This window comes from Anopheles bellator, chromosome 2 (genome assembly GCF_943735745.2).
Source record: "Anopheles bellator chromosome 2, idAnoBellAS_SP24_06.2, whole genome shotgun sequence".
NCBI classification, from domain to species: domain Eukaryota; kingdom Metazoa; phylum Arthropoda; class Insecta; order Diptera; family Culicidae; genus Anopheles; species Anopheles bellator.
The window spans coordinates 82,845,335-82,866,803 of record NC_071286.1 but is presented as its reverse complement, the minus strand read 5'-3'; the positions used below and the strand labels follow the sequence as shown (position 1 = coordinate 82,866,803).

Below are 21,469 nucleotides of genomic sequence, written 5' to 3'. Positions count from 1 at the left end.
ACACCTGGATGGTTTTGAAATTCAAGATCATAACCGATTACGGGCGCCGTTGGATAAGGGTTGCTGCTGTGGCCAGAGAGCTAACCTAACAATGCAGCGTAAATCAAACACTTTCCGAAGTGGCTCGGCCTGCGAAGATCCATCATTACGGATGGGCACCCTCCGAACAACCTTCGGCACCGTAGACAAGGCTGGCGATTTCTGATGAACAATTGAATCGAATCACCGGTCGGTGGATCATTTTTCTTCATTTTAGATCAATTTGGCCCCTCGGGGGCGTTGATGGTGGTGTCTGGAAACCCACTTAGCCTACTGGCCCAAAATCGCTCGAACGTAATAGCGAGCTGCGAGCCGCGGCCCGGCGCTCTCGGCACGATGGCGAGTGATAATAATCTTAAAATTAATTACCTTCATAAGTTATCCGGAAGCGCACGGGGTGACGCGCTAGCATTTATGCGCCCGTCTGCGATCGATCGCACCGAGATCGCACCACCCGGCGGGATTTATCGCCCTTTTGGGCCACCAGCAGCAACCGAGCTCGGCGTTTTAAATACCATCAACGCCGGCGTGGTAATTGGTCGCCATGCTTCACATTTAACGGGCGAGCATTTTCGTTATTTATTGTGCACCGTCCGATAAAGTGTCCCCACGGTGTGCACGGTGCAAATGTCTAGGCTCCACCGTTGCCACAAAGTGTGCGTGAAGACGTCCAAACGCCCTGCGTGGGGAGTGCCTAATCGAGCCGACGGCAACTTATGTTGCGCGCACGCATCGCATCCCGAACCACGGTGCCATTTTACGCTTTGGGTCACATACTTGGGCCCGCTTCGCTCGAAAAAGGTTGGGACTTTTAGTTACATTTTCAAATGGCACCACACCGGACCCGGCGTTGTGGCGCGTTGATTGATCGCGTGTCCTGCTCTTGAAAAGGTGGCCCCGCGAAACATATCTTTAGGACACAAGACGTTTATGCAACGAGACGATCCCGAGACCGACGATCGGTGGACCCAGCAGGTCCGCGTGTGGGAAGTTGGAGAAGGTCGAGCTCGGTTTCGGGCAGGGTCACCGTTCCGTGGTTACCGGGCGCCTGGCCCAGGACCCCAGTAGTAAACATTCTTCAGCTCCTGAGTTGGATGGTGTTTCGCGCTATTCGCAGAAAATGGCCAAAACGGTAAACGGTTAACATTTTTTCGCACACAGACCTCTCAAAAAGGTTGTCCGTTGGTCGGAGTTCCGTGGGCTCGGCTGGGTGGTGCCGTGAACCACTGCCCAAGGGCCTGTTGCTCGTTTTTTTTTTCGAAGGAAGACATGTTGAGGTAGTAACGCCCGTTCGCCTTGCGGTCGGTTAAAAATTTGCTACGGAAACCTCGAACCCTCATTAGGTTTGGCCACTTTGCTTCTTACGAGGGTCGCAAAGCAATGATTGTACGTTGCGGTTTTTTGTGACACTTATCTAATTATGTAGTTCAAATTTAGGAAGGACTACATTCCTAAGCAGAAAGGGTAATTTTCTAGTCAAACTAAAATATGGGCCACATTAAACTTATTTCCATTGGCTTCCTTCCTTCTCTCTCATCACTAAGAGAACGCAACGCAAATAAATTAGTAAAAATTGACCAATAAATCGCTTCTATCGATTTTCACTCTTTAACGGCAGATGTCAATGCAAGGCCTGGTTAGGCATCAAGTACAAAACTGTAACGCATGCCAGACTCAAGAAGAACATCAACGAAAACGGCAAATTTTTGTTTTATTTTTATGGAGTTGCAGTGATCAACAGACACCATCTTCCCATTACCTTCAGGATCCTGACGATCGTTCAGGTGATAAAAACTAGAGATCACTCTGGCTAACTAGAGATCGCGCTTACATAATATGCTCCAGTTATGCGACGAGCCTTCCCCAACAGCAAACTGTTTGGGGTGCGACAAAACAAACAGCGGCTATTTAACAAACGAAAGCACTCCGGCCGACACACAATTGTTTGCCGAGTTCTCTCTAGGTCTCTGTCCCGCTCAGCAGACTCGGGAGACCTTCGACGGCATAAGACAATTGAGTTTGCGGCTAACTTTTGGTTACCCTTCGAGAAACCATTACGTTTAACCTTCGCGCCATTCGAAACGCGGTTGGCACAAAGTTTTCATTCACCCGTCGACCCGGGCGTTACGCTGGATTTGGCGTTTTCCGGTCCGGCCCCGGGGCTCCAAAATAGGCTACTCCACCCCCGAAAAAACACCATTCCGCCCATTGCGACATTGCGTGCAGCGGAGAGGTTTGTGCGGTGGACGCATTTTTCGAGCTTCCCTCCCGTTGGCCGCTTAGTGGCACGGTTCAAATCGTTCGGTACTGACCCAGGGCACCCCAGGCAGTTATGGGTAAAATGATAATAAAACAGAAATATTAAGTCGTTACCACTTGGGGCCGAGGGACAATGAAAGGCAAACCGGCGCGAAACAAAATCAGCACAGCATAATTTATGCTCTCGGTGAGGCTCGCGATCGAGGCTGGGAAAATATTATACAAAGGTTAGCGCGCAACGATTCGGCGAGCGAAGTGAACATTTTTCAGCAACGACAGGCGCTTAGAGGGTAATTAAAAGCACACCGTAACAAAGTCGTTCGGGTTGATCAAATCAGAAGGTAAGAAGGCCCAATTTATGCGTCGCTTTTTGAAAATATGGAAGCAAATGATAAGCCAAATTGCGCTTTTAACTCCTCATTCTCGGTTCAGGATCAAGGAAAACACCACCAACAGGCAATGGAAAGGATCGCCCCTAAATCGGCACGACGAGCCCTTCAACCAGCCCTATCTTAGCCATCGTCGTCTCATTGCCGGAGAAGACGCCTTTAATTAGCAACAGCCAATTCCGACGAAGGGCGCAATACAATGTTGGGCACAAAATAAACATAAGTCCTCGCTGGAAGCATGGTAGCGGCGGCAGAGTCTCGGAGCCACAAGCGTCACCGCAAATCGCATCTTGTTAATTATCGACATATCTGGCGGGGCCCGCTCTCCGAGGCGTTCATAATTTCTCGATTAGTCCGTGGTTTTACGTGGCGACACGACGGCTTTGCAAAACTGTCACACGGCGGCACGCACGGCCCACGGTGCTGCCGCGTTGCCGGCAAGCAGCCATTACACCGGTGGATATCGTTTAATTAAAATTCAATTTTGCATTTTAACTGTAACAGAGTTTCCCCTCGCTCGACAGCGCCAACCCGGTCGTCAGGTGTCGCAGTCGAAGTTGTTTGAGGTTAGGACCGCGTGCCCTCCGTGGAGGCGCTCCGGACACCGCGGCCGGTTCGGCGGGGCGGGTGCTTTGGTTTTGGTTTTGTTGCTTCCGTTCTAGCCTGTCGTGTCGTGGTGATTGGACGGTGCTGTCAACTTAGAACGGAACGGGGGCAACCCATGGCGTACCGAGTAAACTCCGTGTGACGCCCCGAAGGTCTCTCGGTTGTCAGCCCTCACCGCGGGCCCATCAGGGCGAAAGAGATGCCGTTGGAAAGCTTACTTAGCGTAGTGTCACCTAGTGTCTACGTCGACTCAACTTGTTATCCACAAAACGCCTTCTGCTTGGAAACGACCGAAGGGACAGATAATGAACGCTGACGCCGGGTCACTCGGTGGCCCCGCATCAATCTTGTGCAATGTGCGCTACCAAGCTGGACGAAGGGACAGGAGCAATGCGTGCTGACATTAAACGAACTGACCCGATCGGTATGATGCGATTAGAGTCGGTTCGCACCGAAACAAAACAGGGACCCCATGAGAACGTGTCGAGAAAGTAAAACATTATTAAATCACACGACCCTGACCGGGGATAATGAAATTCTTTCTGCACACGTGACAGGGCATGATCTCCGATCGTCACGCAGATCGGACACGCCAAACGCTGGCGGACCAGCAAATATCTGGGTCACGCAGAGCGATGAGATAGCTGACCTATTCCTTCCGAAAAAAAATAGCGAGCCACCGCGAACCGGTGCGGACTTCTAGGAACTTGCTACGACCTAGAGTCTGTCTGGACGATTCGCAAGTTTTGTACATAATGAAGATAGTACGTGACTGATTTGGCCGTGTCTCGGAATATGATTCAGGTCCACGCCAAGGCACACCGCCGATCGATTGAACGGTGGTCGCGCACGCGAGCATGTTTTTGAATGAAATGAGAAGTTGGCTTGATGAGGCCGGCCGGCTATGAGGCTAAGCAAATTGAAAGCGAACGAAGAGGTGCCGCCTTGACTCGCCAGCTTTTCTTTTTCTTCCCTGTCTTGCTTGAGGTGCATTCGTCGGACCAGTGGCTTTCTGGGTGAGATTAAATGTGACCAATTTCGACCACAGAATTAAATATTGACTCATTTTATGTGAGTTTATGGGTGGCAAGTTTCGTGTTTCCCGATAAAAACAATCAGGGCTCAAACATTACATATTTAGCATTTTTTGATACCTGTAAATTCCTTGTTTTGTGGTTTCTCATCAAAATATCCCAATTCATGTCCAGTAGCTGCCATACAACAAAATCGCTACCACTCGAAGGGTTAGTATGATCGCGCCCATCTTGAGTAACGCCCGTAACGCGTGTAACGGCATTGAAACGTCAAAAACCTGTTTTTTTGGCCGCACACGCAAACTTCCAATGGCCGTTTGTGCTCTGAACGCCAACCGTTGTCGTGGAAACGAACTGTAGGGTCAAACAGCCACAACAGAAAACCGAAAACCTCGGCGCCGTGAACGCGAGTAAACGGACAGTGATTTTACAGCCGGCGATAGTGCAAAATACTGTGAAAAACATGAAAATACCTTCCTCAGTTTGTCTGACCATTGGCAGTTGATAGACGCGTTAGCACAGCGGCGCCAAATTCCTTCACAAAACAGCACAAATGTAGCAAATGCCGCCACGACGCCATCACGGCCAACGACCCCGTAGCAGCAAGCGGAGAATCCGACAAAAGATTAATGGTTCGGCGCTGAAGGCAGATTCGATGGTTTAACAATTTGTTGTTTTAGGGTGCATTTTACTATTTGATGCTATACTGCAGAAAGCGAGGTCACATAAACTAACTGCCAATCGATACGCCATGGATGCCGCCCCGACCGATGATCGTGATTCGGCGACATTTTCGATCGATTCGTCGGATGGAACGCAAACCCACACCGTCGGCAAACTTCCTTCGGCGGATGACACCATTCTGCCGGCTTTCCGGCGTACGGCGGTGCAGATCGTATCGCAGTCCTTATCGCCCCGCCGTAACCATGAGAAAGCCACGGTTAATAATCACAACGCCGGTACGATGCAAATCACAAAGCTGGTGCTCAAAACACCACCTGGTAGCCCGAAACGACAACCGAAAGCACCGGGCATCATCATTCATTCGCTACAGACTCTGGCCGCGCCGGTTCTTTGCACCGGTCACGATCATGACACGGGCACCGAAACAACTACGAAACATTCGATCAAGAATCACAACGTGCTAATGGAAAATCGAAACATACCAGCGACGCACGAAGACACCATTACCGCTCCGGCATATCGGATCATTCCGATCGATCCATCAGGAGGGAAACACCGGAAAGAAGAACGCACGACGACTTCCGAAGCACAAGACTTGATTCGGGATAGCTTCAAGGAGAACAAAACACCTCCACCGTCACCGGCAGTCGTAGTCACACGGCTCACTGGCTCACTGGGAAGCACGGACTCGGATAGCAGAATCGCCGTCACGGAACAGAAAACACGAGTAGCAAGCAAAGGTTCCTTGTCAGCAATGAAAATTCAATCCCAAGCCATTGTGGAGCCGACGGTAGCAAATGCAACCCAGCGTGCTGTGAACGAAGTTGAAGTTTCAAGCGTTCGCCCGATTCCAGCAACTCGGCGATCGTTGCTAATGGAAACGGTGAAACCAAAGGAACCCGCTCAAGCTGCTTTAGCAGTTCTTAAAGAAAATGCTCACAAGCTGACTGACACTCCAGTTGAAACAAGTAATTTTACCTTAGAATCACATAACAACGAACAGACTGCAACCTGTAAACCAGGTCCACAAATGAAACCTCTCCGCCCAAAGCACCCACTGCCTACGACCAATGCCCGTTCAACAGCCAACGAGTGTGCGAAAAAGAAGGAAAAATCTTACGATCCTGTACGGGCTCGCGAATTCATCCGCGAGCAACAGGCTAAACGACGCCTGGAGAAGAAAGACCCACCAGCGTCAGCGTCAGGTGGCCTGCCGATGACCGAGAAGGATCTTATCAAACAGCGACTAGAAAACCTACGAAAAAGCTCACACACGCTGGTGAAGAAAAATATTCAAAAAGCACGAACACAGTCTGCTTCCTGCACCCCGAAAGACACAAGAGTTCAAGCGACTCCCAAACCTACAGGCAAATCCCAGCCCGCTCAAACCGCTCCCAGACCAGCCGTAGCGAAACCACTGACGATACGAAAGTTCTCCTCAACTCCTTCCCTGCGTCTAGTAAGTGTCGGCAGTGAACCAAAGGTGGATGAAAAAAGTTCCCACAAAGCACCGACAAAGGCACCGCTACCGGTTGAAAACCGGACGGTTCCAGCGAGCGTTCTGAAACGTTCATCGGTTAACAGTAATTCCGTCGTACGGGATCCGCTACGTGTTGGAAAGCTGCGCCCCAGTTCAGCCCAAACATCATCATCTTCAGTTACGCTCACAAGTCGGCCAGCTACGGTGGGCCAGAAAATTGGCATCCTTCGCAAACCGGACAATGTGCTCCTAGAAGACATTCTTCCCTTCAGTCCGTTAAAAAATCCTCAGACGCTTGCTCTGTTGGGACCTACATCTAATGCCTTTTCTACGCGACCAACGCCTACGACGATGGTGAACGCTCAGCTAATTGTTATCAACGACGAAGACAGAGGTGGCGGGCAACCGCTTAACGAGGCGGAAAAAGAACTGAAGCTCAAAGTGCCAGACGTGACACTAGTGCCAGAGGTGACACTTCCTCCAGCACCGTCATCAATCGAAAGAGAAGATGACAGAAGAAAAGTTGATCCTTCGCAAGAACACGATCTTCACCACTCCCATCATTCGATCAAAAGTATACCTCCGTGGCTGAAGCAATCACTCCGGCAGCCAGATCCCTATCCGTTTATCTTGGCCGTACGAAAGAAGCTGGAAGCGGTCCGCAATGTGCGGGCAGAAGAGGAGGCGAAGAATCGGACCATGAAGCCGTCCACCGAAAAACAGGAAGAGCTCAACGCTCGTACCAATGCCTACTTGGATGTAATTCATGGCGTTCCCAAAATCGGACAGAAACCAACAAAAGTTACGCCTGTTCCGATGGCCAACAATGAACCATCGCTCATTTCGACAAACATTTCAGGAAACGGTGAGTTTAACACATCATCCGAAATCAGCTCGATTAAGTCGGACGTCGCACTGCCACTGCCACCGTTATTTAGTAGCACCAAGATTGAAATGGTTCCGGCCCGAATCGATCACCATCATCCAACGACGGCAAACGCTCCTGTGAGTCCTCTTTCGGTCGAACAGATTGCTAGTCTGAGAATAATTAGCACTCCGGTGGTATCAGATGTTTCCCGATCACCGCCTCGCCAGGAGGACAAACATGTAGAAGAGCGGGTGCGTCCTATGCCGCCACCGCCTCAACCTTCTGGACTACCGGAGACGTCCGATCGTACACAGCGCGAGCACGACTATCAGCGAATGTTGGATGCGTTCAATCGTAGCCTCACGCACGTAATTGAAGTCAACCAGCAACTTTATTCAGCCCTCCAGAAGCCACCACCACCGCAGCGCCCCGTAGCCATGCCACAGGAAATTCTTAAAATTCGTGACGAAATGACACAAACATCAGCACCGCTGCCCGTGGTGTCGTCCGAGATCGGAGGCACATTGGCGGTACCACAAGCTCGTAAAGCACTCTCCAGTATCACGGCGTTTCCATCTCCGTCTGCCACGACAGCATCACATTACAGTGACGATTTCGAGCCGCAAAGCCAAACCGGATTGGAGACCCCGAAGAAAAAGTCCCCGACAATGTCCTCCTTTTCATCTCCATCGTCATCATCACCATCATCGTCAGCATCGAGCTCATCCACTTCACCCACCGCTTCACCTACCGGTTCGGGTGATGGGACAAGCTCCACTGCTTCGGCCACCTCTTCACATAGTGTCACCGACCGTCAGGAATCAGATTCGAAACCAACAACGGCCAACAACAACACGAGTGACTTCGATTCACGCTCGTCCGGTCACTCCGACAACAGCCACAATAATACGGCCAACAACAATATACCTCCGGTGGCGGAAGAATATCTTCCATCGTTCGAGGAGAGTCTGCGCCGTGGGCAAATGTCGGGCAGTCGGCATAACCAGGACAACCGTGATCGGGATGCGAAACACACAAGCAGAAAGGAAGACTCTGGTTCCAATGCCACCGGCGGTGAGAGTAGCATTGGGGAGGAAATTCACTCGATCGCCATCGATGGCGAGGAGCGTTCGTTCTTCTTGAACCATTCGGAAGAAGCAGCTGCACAAAAACTGAAGGAAAACTTCATCCAGGGTGCGGCCATTGTGATGGAAAAACCAACACCTCCAGGATTCAGGAAGGCATCGATGGGCGATACGACGCTCGGGAGCGATCTGTTGGCAACGATCTTTAACCGAACCGATCTGGAAGTATCGATTCTGTCCACGACGGTATCGGAAACAAATCTTAGCTACTCGTCGATTGGATGGGTGTGTATTTTCATGAAGGGAGGGCATTGAAACTGCTCATACTAATCATTATCGCACTGCCCTTCTTTCTGTAGTACGATCAACTGATCCACAGCGAGCGCAGCAGAGAGGAACATTTAATTTCGCGTGTCCAATCGAAGCAGAAGGCACTACTTAACCGAGCCAAGGGACAGCTGGCGTGGTTGGAGCTACAGAAGCAACGTTACCGGGAGCGGGGCCAAACCGAACACATTTCAGGCATCAAAAAGAAGCAACGAGCCATTCTGGTGCGGCTCGAGAAGGATCGTGAAGAACTGAATCGGTAAGATTGCCTTATTTTAGAACCTGAGGAGAAATCTCATATTTCAAACTCTGATGTTATCTAATTAAAATCGCCAGCACAATCTCCAAATCGTCCGCCGATTCGACGAATAATACGACCCTGCGTTCCGGTCGATCGCCGTTAACAGTTAAGAACATGAACAGCAAACTCAGTTCGTACTGCTCTTCGCCCCCTGCGGTCGATTCAACTTCACTGGCCCTTCGTAAAACATCCAGCGGGTTGCAATCGCATCATTATCATTCCCGCCCACCCGGAAGCAGTCCGCAGCGGAAGCGAAGAATCGCGGGCACGACAACCACCAGCAACTCGATACACATTGCCATCCGTGGCAGGGAGCTCGAACCAAACGAGCGCTTGGAAGAGTAAGTTGAGCCCACCATCTCCGAGTACTGATAACGCTCATGTGCTATTGCATACCATTCTATTTCCACTACTCAGCATTCTCCTGCGACGAGAGGAGGAACTGCAAAAGCGCAAGGATCACGTACGGAGGCTACTCGAGTGGCATCGGAAGCTTGAACGCGAGGAAGCAGATCTGCTGGCCGTGGAAGAGAAACTACGTGCGTACAATGATCGTAAGGTGCTTGGAAAGGGCGCACACCACAAAAGCAACCCAACTTCAAGCGGCCCATCGATCGAGGCGCGAATGCGTAGCATTGAGAAAAGTCTGGAAACGTTGCATAGCATTCCATCGGTGCAGGTGAATCGTAACCGAATACCGGACCAGCCAGAACAGGGTGAGACGGAAGAAGAAGTAGTCATGCTGGAAGGAAAAAAGTTGAACCAATTGTGGCGTCGGTTGACGGGGTTAAAAACGCAACGGTACGAGATCGAGCGAAGCTATCCGGTCACTCGTTCAATGCTGGAGGTCCTATACGAGGATGCAAAACGATGGGTGATGGAGAGCCTCCGTCCGGGACAGGAACAACGGAACGTTGCACTGCTCGACGAATCGAACGCGACCAACAGCAGTCTTGGGACGATCCACGCCGAGACGACAGCGATCCTTAATACCAGTGCGTTAGGAAACGTGTCCCCCCGCACGATGGTTCCTGATGAGAATAGGCTTGGACGTGGAGAACCTCGTGAAGAAGTTGTCGAATCTAAGCCGCATTTTTCTCCTCCTCAAGTGGACGTGGGTGACGCTCAATCTTCATCGGAGAAAACAGAAACGACTGAGCACAAGAATATTCCCGAAGAGTCGCTCAGAGAGGACGAAGAGCTCCCCGCTGCAGAAGGTCAAAAGACCGCCGAGCTTCTTTCGTCTACAGTCAAAAGCTGGTCACCGGAGAGCCGGCGAAGCACCGGATCGGTGGAGTTTCATACGCTAGAAGAGACGGCCTATCAAACAGCCGATTTCGGTTCGCAGGAGGAATCCCCCGGGGACGATGCAGCCGTTCAGAGTGAAAGCTATTCGACGACGTTCGAAGAGCGGTCGGTTGTTGAGGGTGAGCACACTCAACCGCTGCTCGAGGATATGTCGTTACCGCCGGCCCTGCTGAACGCGACAGCTTCGTTTCTTTTTTCAGAGGAAGATCAACGACAAAGTAGTGATCGGTCGAGTAGTGTGATGTACGAACTACAAAGAAACCTGACGCAAGAGGATAATCTTAAGATCGATAGTGAACTGGAGCTGGTCACACAAAGTTTCCGCAGCAGTCTGAGCGAATCGATGGTGCAATCGTTGGAGGAAGCCACCGGAAGCAGTGGCGAATGCGTTTCGACCGCCACGACGCCTTCAACCGTCACACCTACGATGGCCATCGAAGCCATCAACGAAGAAATACTCGAACCGGAAACGGTAGATGGGCTCGAAGAAAGGGAAGAGGATGTCCCTGAGGAGGAGCAAGGGATACAGACGTTCCGTGGCCGATCATCGCCTGTTTACGGCTCGTCCGCGTCGGAACTTGAGAAGCGTTTGATTACGTTACACGATGAGCTCGAAGAGTTGAGCGAATCGTTCGAACGAACACCGTTGATGCGATCACCAACGACCCCGCCGCCTCCACAACCAGTACCAGCCCCGCCACTAACAACGTCCACGATTGTGCATAAATTGGAGCAACATGTCAGCTCAAGTGAAACGCCAACCTTCGAAGAGGACCGTTCCGATGACGATGACGATGATGAACATGATGAAAACGAAACAGATGAAGATAGTGAAGCGACACTATCAGAGACCACAAATCACCGCAAAGGGGAAGATGGCACGAATAATTTTTTAGTGGTCAATAATGCGTCCCTCATAACGATTGGTCCCCAACCAGCCAAGATGGAGGTTATGGTTCGATCGAAAACGTTGATCCCAGATCGTACGATCGCGACAGTTTCTGTCTCTGGTAGCGGCTCCAGTGTTACCCGTGATTATCCTCCAGCTCATGCTCTTCTTCCCGTCAATTCAGGGTCATCCCTCATTGCAGCGCCTCCCGTCCGAATGCCGGACATCATTAACGAGGCGGAAGTGCTGCGGCGCCAAGAGCTTCGGATCGAGCAGGAAATAAAGGTGCTTGAGCAGCAGGTCGGGTTCTTTCGCGAGATTCCCAATAAACCTCCACCACCCTATATTCCACCGGCCAACGGAAGTCCGCTAGCGTTACTGTTCCCTCCGGAGACCCGCATTGACGAGCTGATCGATGGACGACTCGAAGAGCTGTACCATCAGCGATTGCCGGCCGAACGGTTATGCTCCGATCACGTGACGAACGTGTACGAAAAGCTTACGCTCGACATGTGCAACGAACTGTTCCGCGACCTGAGGCCCCCCGAACCGACCGTTTCTTTTCGCGCCCTGACCCACGATAAGCGTCCTCTAGCATTCTACAACCCCCCGGACAAACTCGGTTGTCTAAGGGATTATCTACGGCGCAAGGTCAAGCGGATTCTTAACGAGGAACAGCAGCAGCAGCACCACCTGGTGCAAGCGCAGAACCCGCTGCAGTACCACCAGCAGCAGTGGCTCCATCATCTTCAGCACCACCAGCAGCACCACCTTCACCATTACCACCAGAATCAAGTACACCAACAACAGCAACAGCAGCAGCAACTTCTGCATCAGTGCGCCACGGTTCCGCTGGTGTACGCAAACGGTGCGTGCGCAGGGAAGCGAAAGCGTGACCAGGTGGACGAGATCCTTGCCGAGGAGATGCACGACGACGATGCACACTGGACGAACTTTGATCGCGAAGAGGTCGAGGTGAAAGATCGAATCACGGACGAGCTGCTGAAGTCTTTGTTCGGGGAAGCACTGCGCGACATGACCGAGGCGTATCGTCGCAAACTGCAGCGGAAAGAGGAAGCTACTTCTGCACCGAAGGAAAGTGCCATGTAACGTGCCGTGGCACGCATATCGGCCACCCAACCCGTACACATCTGATATGTGATAGTAAAACTGCGCGTGAGTTCGTATTTCGTTTAGCTCTTAAGTTGGACTAAACAAGTGTCTAATTCTCTAGCAGCATCGAAGCTTAGGGTCATATACGCTAATTGCAGCATAAATCGTTACGCGCAGCGAGACGCGTACGCGTTCAACTTGTTTGCTTATTTTGCTCAATTTTATCTTTTAAGTTTGTTCGTTTCCTTCAGATTTTCAATATTACGGCATGGATAGTGTGTAGGTTTAACAGATTCGTGCAGTAACACAAAATGGACTGATCGCCAAGCAACTGAAATTGCCACAAGCGATAAATATAAGAAACAGCGAACGAACGTATGAGAGTATGTTTTTCACAGTGTAATTGAAATAACGATATTTTTTCTCGTTTACAAACAACCTGGTGACTGTTTCGATTCCTTTAATCATAACTCAAATAAAAAACAATGGAAATTACATCCATTCAGTAGAAAAATTATCTATCTCGAAACACTGGCCAAACACACGGTCCAGTAACATTGGCGCATAGGTAAGGAAGCCAGCAGAAAATAGCTCTCGGCCAACGCGACGTAAGATGCTCCGATGCTGTTGAGGTGTTTCTTTCAAATTGAGTCAATTGAGTTTTCCATCGTCGAACTGCATTGTATTCTCTGAAATTATGTCCTCTTTCCTCCCGCTTCTCCCGTACGTCATCGACAAGATTGGCGGACCCTTTTCCTACACATAATTACTGCTGCAATATGGACAAAAAGGCTCTTCTTCGCAATAATGGTGCTGCTGCTTGCTGCTAATGCAACTCTTACCGCCGCGACGCCGCGTAATATTGTGTCGTTTTTCCGGAACACATTCAAAAATTAATTATAAAAAGCCGTACACAGAGATAAAGCATCGTTAATAATAATAGTTAAAATTGAACTTATCCTCTAAAATAACGTGTTTCCGTTTCCCGTGGCTGCGGTTTGTTGTTCTACATTAATGTGCTGACTGTGCAACGCAGCAAACGCATCCCGTACTCGTTGTGGTTCTCTGGCGTCTCCTGGGAGCACGGCAGAGATAAACTTGTTGTCCTGCAACCGCACCAACAGGTTGTGTTACTAAGCCCGAATGGGAAGAGTCAGGTTGAGTTGTCCAAGGAGCAGCCGTGTGGCATTCAATCTTTAACAAAATGTTGCCTTTGTATTTCTATGCTTCAACTGATGCAATATTGCTCACGTGTTCGAAAAAAGTGGGCAGGTGGCTTCATTATCTTTTCAAATGCCCCTTATTAAAGCGTTATGCCAAAACAAGGGAAACAATGTGACGCGCCTCCCGATAGGATCGTGATCGCGAAGACATTATTGGGTCATGACGGTGTCGCGGGGAAACGGCAGGATAACTGTGGTCTGAGCTTTGCTGCGAGAGTGCGGTATATACGATAGGTGTGCTGCGCGTTTGCTTCGATTTCTACTTTAGCTTCCGACACCAGGGCGATCATTAACTTTTGACCGCCTGAGCACCGGCTCCCGGACCTTCTTTCTTTTGTTGCTTTTGTCGCATTATATCTGCATCACTGGAAGGGATACAAGAAAAATGGCAATACAAAATGATGAATGTAATGCACACAGTTCAATGTCCGCAGAAAAATGGCATAAGAACCGTTTTCTGCCTCCGTCGACTTACCGTTGCTTGCGCTGTTCATGAGACAACCCGTCTTCCCGTTGCTTTGGTTTATCAGAATTCTTCTTCTGGTTCTTCTGTCGCGCCAATTCACGCTGATTGCCACCTGCAGAAAAAGAAAAGAGGGTTTCATTTTAGTCAAATCCAAGTCATATACGCGATGAGGGAACACTCACGGAACATGATACGAAACAAAGCATAAACATTTGCCAAAACACATCCAATAACGAACAGTGCATCGTGAGTCAACACTTGTTAAAGATGGGTGGTTAGTTTGAGAAATTCTTTCCATTTAATCTTGGCCTCTGTGTTCAAACATTGGCAATCTAGAATTTCGTGTCTTTCTGGGGACTTTTGCTGTAGAACTACGCAAAGGGCGACTGTCCGGCGTTAATTTCCACCGAATTGCGGTGTAAGGTCCCCATTTGTCCCTCGAATAGAACGTCATTGATTGCTTTTTTGGCAAACAATCGCTGTCGTGGATCCATTGTCCGGAGTTCGGCTGCCCACGATGCGGCTATTGCATTGCTGTGGCCTGCCTGTTGCTGATGGTGCTTGCAAGCTACTTTAGCCAACCCAACATTCGGATCTTCCGCTAGTTCCTCCTCATCATTCATAAAATGTCGCTCTGTTTCCTAGCAAGAAAATAGTATTCTAAATTACACTGCCGTCGTGCGTTAACCCTCTGCGTTGGCCTGTCGCGCGTTGATAGCAACGTCCGGGAACCTACTTACTGCGTTATCGTCGGTTGCAGTTGCGATTCCACTTTTTCCGTCCCTCCGCAGACCAATCATGTCGCGCCGAACCGATAAATGGGCGTCTGACGATAAATTCAGAAGAAAACTCATTTCTTCAAAGTACCACAGCTTTGGCCTGACATCTTCGTCGTCCCAATCCTCTCTAGCACCATCCTGCAGTCGCTTCACTTCTTTCCGGAACTGCGTACGCAACGTATTGATTTTTCGAATAACATCTTGCTTGTTGGCTTTCGGGTACCTTTCGCGATACTTCTCGATCAGCACCTCATACTGATTTTGTTTTTTAGTTCGATTAACATAATCTTTGTTTCGCACGTCCCATAGGGCCCGCAGCTTACGATAAACTCGAATAAATTCCAAAATGAACTGTTTCTCCATCTTCAGCGCCGTGTTTGCCCGTCACTTGTTGATAGGACTGCCCGCGATCTCTTGTTACATTGCATATCGCACAGACTGTCGTTATCACACTTCAAGCGAATGCCGCTGATCGGACATTGCAGATACAACCAATGCGGGCCAATTGAAGGCACAGAAATTCGCCTACGAAACGCAGCAGGCTGGCAAAACTCACAGTCGAGAAACGCAATATGCGGTTGGTGCTATTAATAGGTAAGGGTTCGTTCGAATGGCATTAAGACCCTGTTAAAGCGCCGCGCCTCGCTCGGAAGCTGTTAGTCAACACGACGCTCCAATGACGTGATTCCCAAAATCCGGTTTATGAAACGAGGCTTTCACATGTGCTGACATAAGAGGAAGCAGCATCTTCCTCACCAGCAGCCTTTTGAGTGCAACACACATTACGTCGTAGGCGGGACGCAGCTTTCCCTAACCCACGCAATCGGGAGATGTACCTGCACCGCCCAAAGAAGTGACCATTAGCCTGCGTTGCACCATTGTTGGACGTGTTTTTGTTTATGCTTTTCGCTCATATTGGTTCCAGTTCATCCCCACCGAAAGGTACTTACGCGTCATTTTCGGGCTGTGCAGCCTTTTCAAAGAAGATGATCCGAGAACACTGCGCCACCAAACACTGTTCCGCAGGCAACTGGTGCTGTTTAATATCTACTTCGAATTTCAACTTGCGAACGCCGGTAGGTAAAGGTTTTTGCCGCGATTTTAATTTGATTGCTGCCAACCGAAGCCTCGGCAATGATAAACGAACGACGAGCAAATATCAAATTTCCGTACGGCCACTACGCACTTTTTTGTGATGCTATTGTGGTTGTTCGTCTTCGAGAAAATTCCACCTTCCAGCTGTCACTGACGTTTGACAGCAAGTGCCGCGCCATTGCCCATGCAGCAGAAGACAGCTACAGTTTTTTCAAATCATTAGTTACGAATTCCTGTTTCTCTCGGGGATAGCACCAAACAAAAAATTAATGCGATAACATTGTCCCGATGGCAGATCTACGTACCAATTGCCCCCAAGGCTGGCGTTCGACGCTGAAAAACCTATGTCCAATCCAATGAATTGGTCAGCAACCAGCAGTGTGGAAGTACAAAGTGATTTACAACATATTTACAATCGTTTGACAAAATGTTTATAATTGTCCAAAAAGTCTTTATTTGTTTGTACAAAGTACAACGGATCATGTGCTAGAAAAACAACAGTAACGAATGCCCGATTGTAAGTCATGCGGCGGAAAAATCAACAAATCCAATTTCAAATTCAGGTGGCCGTCGTCACGTGGTTAGCAATTATATCTGCAAACTGTTCAAAAATGCCCCATTACTGACCATTCGTATACGTTATGTCGATACGCTTTGAATATCTTTTAGTTTAAACAATTCTTCTCAGCTCATTTTATTTCGGTGCTTTCTTTTACCGGTCGCCCAACGACGCACCCGACGGAAATGCGTTGGACAAAGGAATGTAAACATCAATGAAGAGATAGAAAGATGCAGTCCGACATTAGCTACGCCTCAGTTTGATTTTTGCCAAGGACTGATGTAAAAAGTACACTTGCTTCAAAGCAACGGTCTCGTAATCGAATGATTGAATCATTTCAAAAGAAACCTAATTTCCATATCAACAGTTTATCACACCGCGCGAGAACAATATCTACTTTTTATCTAGCTTGTCTCGTGTTTAAAATTGACGACCCCGACCGAATGACCCAAATCTTCTTCGCTTTGTGACAATTAGTGTCTTAGGCTTCACGCATTCCCAACTGCTCTTCGGATATTTTTAGAAACGAATATTTGCTGTTTTTAGAAAGTAATAAAAATCCTTCGTCTTTCGTTACGCCGATACAACAAAGTTGCGGATGAACTGTAGAATTCAAACATTTTAACCAATTTTGGTAAACTTTTAAGCTAAAACTGAAAACGAGTACGTTCCTTTGAATGAATTTGGCGGTTTGACCGAAGCGAGAACTTATTCGTACAGTCACTAATGATAAAAATCGAGGAAAAACAAAAAATGTATAAGAAAATTTTAAAAATCTAACTACTAACTAACACCAGCAGCCTCCCATTGCCCATTTATGCACCGATTGTTTTTGTTTTACATTAAAATTAAATTATCGTCGCTCGCTCGCACTTCGCTTCCATAACACTCATCTCATCGCTGCGCTTCGGCGTCACATTTCGATTAGTTTTCTGGCAAATCATGCAAACAGCACTCATCCCTAGATTCGTTGCCTCCGTTTACCTATCGCCGGGATCCCCCGTGTTGCGCAATCGGTCCGTGAAAGTCTTCAATCGTTTTTGCGATACGATTCAGCAATTATTATCGTCTATTAACACTAGCACGTAATCAGTAATCACCCATTCGATCGTCTGGTACTTTTACTTCGGGTGGCTCCACTGACACCTTCTTTAGCAAACAAAATATTATGCCACTATCTATGCGCCTTTCGCCCATCCCTATCAGCTGCCTTGGCGGCTTTTGATTACACTTGCATGGTTTATTGTTAAAATGTTTAAAACGCTTACCTGTTTTTTACTAAATTTTTGCCTACCACACCTTACACCGGCTCTAGGTAAATTGCGGCGACGCCTTATCGTACCCAAGTAGTTTATAAATTACAAATTAAACTTAACATAGAGTGTAGTAATTATGAACTAAAAACCCTTTGATTGACACTTTCTTGAGCAAAATCCTATCCTCAACTGAGCGAACACACGTGTAGAGGTTTGTGTGCGCGTTGACCCAAACAACACCCTTTCCGGATGCTCGTCAGTTGAGACCATCGCAAGCCATGTTTGGCTTGCGGCGTAAAAAAGAAACACAACCTTACTAGCGCCACCGGAGCGCATCATGCCGGACAACGACCTGGACGGCATTTAGTTGGAGTTTAACGAGCACAGCTCACAGTTGGTTGACGGGCCACAAAGACCGCCGCAGGACGGTGGCATCTTGAAGGCCAGCACGCCGGCCGTCGGAAAGTTGGCATAGTTGTTCCAGCAAGCCGCGGCAGCCGCAGCAGCCGCCGGCATCTGCCACAGCGCCGCAGCGTTCGTGGCCAGCTGCTGTTGCTGCTGCTGGAGTTGCTGCTGTTGCTGTTGTTGCTGTTGCTGCTGTTGCTGCTGCTGTTGTTGTTGCTGCTGATGTTGCTGTTGTTGTTGCTGTTGGCTGTTTTGCGTCTGACTTGGTTGAGTCGGCTGTTGCTGTTGTTGCGACTGCTGTGGCTGTTGCTGCGGTTGCTGTTGCTGCTGCTGTTGTTGATTCTTTTTGGATTTTGCTCGGGAGGAACCTTTACTGCGGGTCACAGCACCTCCCGGGGTTTCTACTCACATGACCTAAAACGAGAAGCGCGAGGCACAGGACATTACAGACTGGACCCAATCATGCCAACCGTGTAGCTTAGGAACCAACGGCAAGCCGTACCTGAAGTATTTGCGACGCCTCGAACGCGGTGCCGGGCAGTAGGATTACCGGTGTTGACACGTGACCCGCCTCAACGCAGATCATGTTCGGGTACTCGTCGTCGCCAAAGTCCTGGCACTCGCGCGCCTTCTCCATCCACGGGTTCCACACGACGGTGTCGGGAAAGTTGTACTTCTGGAGGCGCATCTTCCGCCCTGACACCACGTTCGTGATGATGTGCTCCTGGGGTGTGTGCTGGTAGATCCGGTCCGTCCACTCGTTGATTGTCACCGCATCGCGGCCCTCCTGGTAGATTGCGCCGTCCCGTGTCTGCCGGCAGATACACTCAGGAATTTAGCACCCGACTGACTCATCGAACGACGGTCGCAGACCTACCTTATCGATAAATGTACAACCGTGGAGTCCCGTAATTTGACATCGGCGCACGTCCGGCACCTTCAGGTAGGTGTGCAGCAGCAGGTTAAAGGAGAAGGTCATCTCTTTGCTCGGGTTGTAGACACCGATGTGAAAGTGTAGTTCCTTCTCGCGCAGGATTAGTCGATAGGTGATGCGAAACCTATGATCCAAGAAACGAAATCGGAATTCAAACGTGACCCGCCTCATGGCTCCTGTTCCGTGCCCTTTTCGTACACTTACGAATAGTTCCACATCGAGCGGGTAATTTCGTTGTCCATCAGGCTAAAGACGGCTTCGACGTCACCGCTCGGCAACCGTTCCGGGGCCCGTTCGAGCGTCCACCGAACGACGCGCGCAAACCCATGCTGCGGCCCAAAGTTCCACGGGCCAAATTGTGCTGAAATACAAAAACCTATGATTAATCGCTCGGTTTTACGATGATTCGGGGTCGCGATGCTTACGAAAAACGAATGGAATGCCACCGCGGATCGCCTTTTTCCCGTCGAAAACGGCCAGTTTGCTGTAGAAGAGAGACGAGACAAGTATGTTGATTAGGAGTGAGAGAAAAAGAAAGATTCACGAGATAAACATTTGGTCACAAATAGCACAAACAAATATTAGATACTCTGAGATAATTAATCAATATGTTCCTCAACGGCCGTTTAAGATAGGAAAAGTAAAGAAATTACTGCAAAGAAATCGCACCCAATTTTTGGCCTAACAGTATTCGAAAAACCCCGGTCAATTAGCCTATCGATAGCCCATCGCTTAACTAGCCACAACCCGTCGAGCTGCAAACGGTTAAGAGGTATCGCCTCGCCAAAAAGGGCAATAACTCTTTCTGACGGAAGCAAAAAAAACCCGAAGATCTCTCCCGGGTTCCGGGCGACTTGTGGTACCGATTTCGCGCACACCGAACCACCGTCGCACCGGGAAAAAGGCGGCGAATGAAGAGTTAATCGAATTCGCTAACGGCGCATCCGGCGCGTGAACCATTTCGAAAGTGATGCTGCGCCGCGCTCCCTCATCAAACGGTCGGCGCCGCATCCGATCGGATCATTAGAATACGGCATTACTTCAAAGTACAGCTGGGCTCCCTTTTTTGCGTTTTCGGTGAAGGCGAGGTTCGATAATTAGCCCACGGTGAAGGTAAGTACTAATAGAGCTACCTCCCGATCGTGCCTCCCAGAAAGGATCGTCTCAGTCGAAAATAACGGCCATTCTGCACAAGTTCAAAATTCGAAAGCCTGTCCAGTCTTGCATTGTGTAATTTCGTTATCAATTAAAATGGCTGCGTGACCAGCTGGGCCCAGTGTGGCGCGACCGCAGATCAGCGATCAGCGCGGACCTTGAAACAACGAGACGACCGGAAGTGCGTACAACAACTATAAGCCCGTGTCGCTCGATGAGGTCTGTATTCATCTCGCCCGCTTTCGATCGTGTCCTCTCCGGCTGACCACCTGTTCTCGTCCGTTTACCGTCGGCATGGAGGACACCGCTTGGTGAAATCACCGGAAGTGATAACGACACCGGGCGAAAACATGGCACGACGATCGCGGATCGTACTTCGTGGTCGGAGGCACCAAATTACAAGCTCGGCTCGGAGCAGCTGCCTCCGGTGCGCCTGTCGGTGAGCCGATCGCGTGCCCTGTAACGGTGCTGGGAGGACCCTGCCTTACGGCAGCTGAGCAGGCAGCGCCTCGAACGGGGCGGGATGATCATAGACAAATCCATCGCACCGAGTGCCGTTGGCACCCCCGTGACGGATCAGGCGTAACGCCCAACACCGAAAGGGTGCGCTCCGGGAAGTGACCGTCCGTCATCGTCGTATGGTAATGACCGGGCTGGCGCGATAGTTAATTACTTTTTTTCAGCAATCAATTATCGAGTTACCGGCCAGCCGTCGACGGTTGGCTCTTTTGCGGTCGTCTGCTTCCGCCGGCCGTAGCGTGGCGGGGATTTTTTTCGTCTTCGCCAAACCGAAAGAGCGGGTGAAGCTGGAAAAGTTTCCCATTTTTTTCACCGAGGGTCTCCTGCCGCACCCGCACCACCTTGGTCGTGATCTTGGTGCACGTTGCAGGATTTTTTTTGTTGAGTTCATTAATTTCCTCAACCTCATCATCATGGGCCAAGGGTTGGCGTTTTTTTTTACGCCACGCCGTATGTCGCGCCAATGGCGCTCCGCTGGGGCACTCGCTCGATAATTTAACGTTCGTCGTTTCGGTTCTTATTCTTGTTTTTATTTTTTCGTTGGGCCCCTTCGCCTTTCGGGCTCATGATTCAAATTAGCCACGCGGGTCACGCGGGCGGGATTCACGGGAGAACATTCTCCCGAATGCGGAACCCGGGGGAATTGATTATAAATTCATGTATTTCCGATACTAACGGTCACCGAGCGGCCCGGTC

At 49.7% G+C, this 21,469-nt stretch overlaps 3 protein-coding genes across 6 annotated transcripts in view; 1 reads left to right on the top strand and 2 right to left on the bottom strand.

Moving 5' to 3' along the window:
• Positions 1–5,078: 5,078 nt before the first annotated feature.
• Positions 5,079–12,379, top strand: LOC131208202 (uncharacterized). The gene is made up of 6 exons (XM_058200854.1): positions 5,079–5,738; positions 6,063–8,729; positions 8,804–9,030; positions 9,108–9,413; positions 9,490–11,363; positions 11,472–12,379. The coding sequence occupies exons 1-6, from the start codon at positions 5,079–5,081 to the stop codon at positions 12,377–12,379; spliced, it is 6,642 nt and encodes a 2,213-aa protein (XP_058056837.1).
• Positions 12,380–12,879: 500 nt separating this feature from the next.
• LOC131206857 (small EDRK-rich factor 2) lies at positions 12,880–16,054 on the bottom strand. Of its 2 annotated transcripts, none has more exons than XM_058199439.1 (3): positions 14,254–14,425; positions 14,081–14,183; positions 12,880–13,970 (listed from the first exon to the last, which is right to left on the bottom strand). In XM_058199439.1, exons 1-3 carry the CDS (start codon positions 14,258–14,260, stop codon positions 13,895–13,897), a joined length of 186 nt encoding a protein of 61 aa, XP_058055422.1. In that variant the 5' UTR covers positions 14,261–14,425; the 3' UTR covers positions 12,880–13,894. The 2 variants fall into 2 exon arrangements, with proteins under 2 accessions (XP_058055422.1, XP_058055421.1); XM_058199438.1 differs by lacking the exon at positions 14,254–14,425 and adding an exon at positions 15,801–16,054 and having other exon boundaries at positions 12,900–13,970.
• A 2,384-nt stretch (positions 16,055–18,438) lies between these two features.
• LOC131208316 (uncharacterized) overlaps positions 18,439–21,469 on the bottom strand; it is a 32,777-nt gene continuing 29,746 nt past the window's right edge. For all 3 annotated transcript variants that reach the window (XM_058201015.1, XM_058201016.1, XM_058201017.1), the window contains exons 4-8: positions 19,525–19,583; positions 19,304–19,460; positions 19,043–19,223; positions 18,668–18,976; positions 18,439–18,579 (exon numbers count right to left, since the gene is read on the bottom strand). In XM_058201015.1, coding sequence (XP_058056998.1) covers positions 18,571–18,579; positions 18,668–18,976; positions 19,043–19,223; positions 19,304–19,460; positions 19,525–19,583 — 715 coding nt within the window. In that variant the 3' untranslated portion in view covers positions 18,439–18,570. The remainder of the gene's footprint in view (positions 18,580–18,667; positions 18,977–19,042; positions 19,224–19,303; positions 19,461–19,524; positions 19,584–21,469) is intronic.

Coding starts and splice junctions, on each gene's coding strand:
- LOC131208202 (XM_058200854.1), top strand. CDS start 5,079: ATGGATGCCGCCCCGACCGATGATCGTGATTCGGCGACATTTTCGATC. Junction 5,739..6,062: donor TCACGGAACAGAAAACACGA/GTAGCAAGCAAA, acceptor CTCCGCCCAAAG/CACCCACTGCCTACGACCAA. Junction 8,730..8,803: donor GCTACTCGTCGATTGGATGG/GTGTGTATTTTC, acceptor TTCTTTCTGTAG/TACGATCAACTGATCCACAG.
- LOC131206857 (XM_058199438.1), bottom strand. Junction 13,971..14,080: donor CATGAACAGCGCAAGCAACG/GTAAGTCGACGG, acceptor TATCCCTTCCAG/TGATGCAGATATAATGCGAC.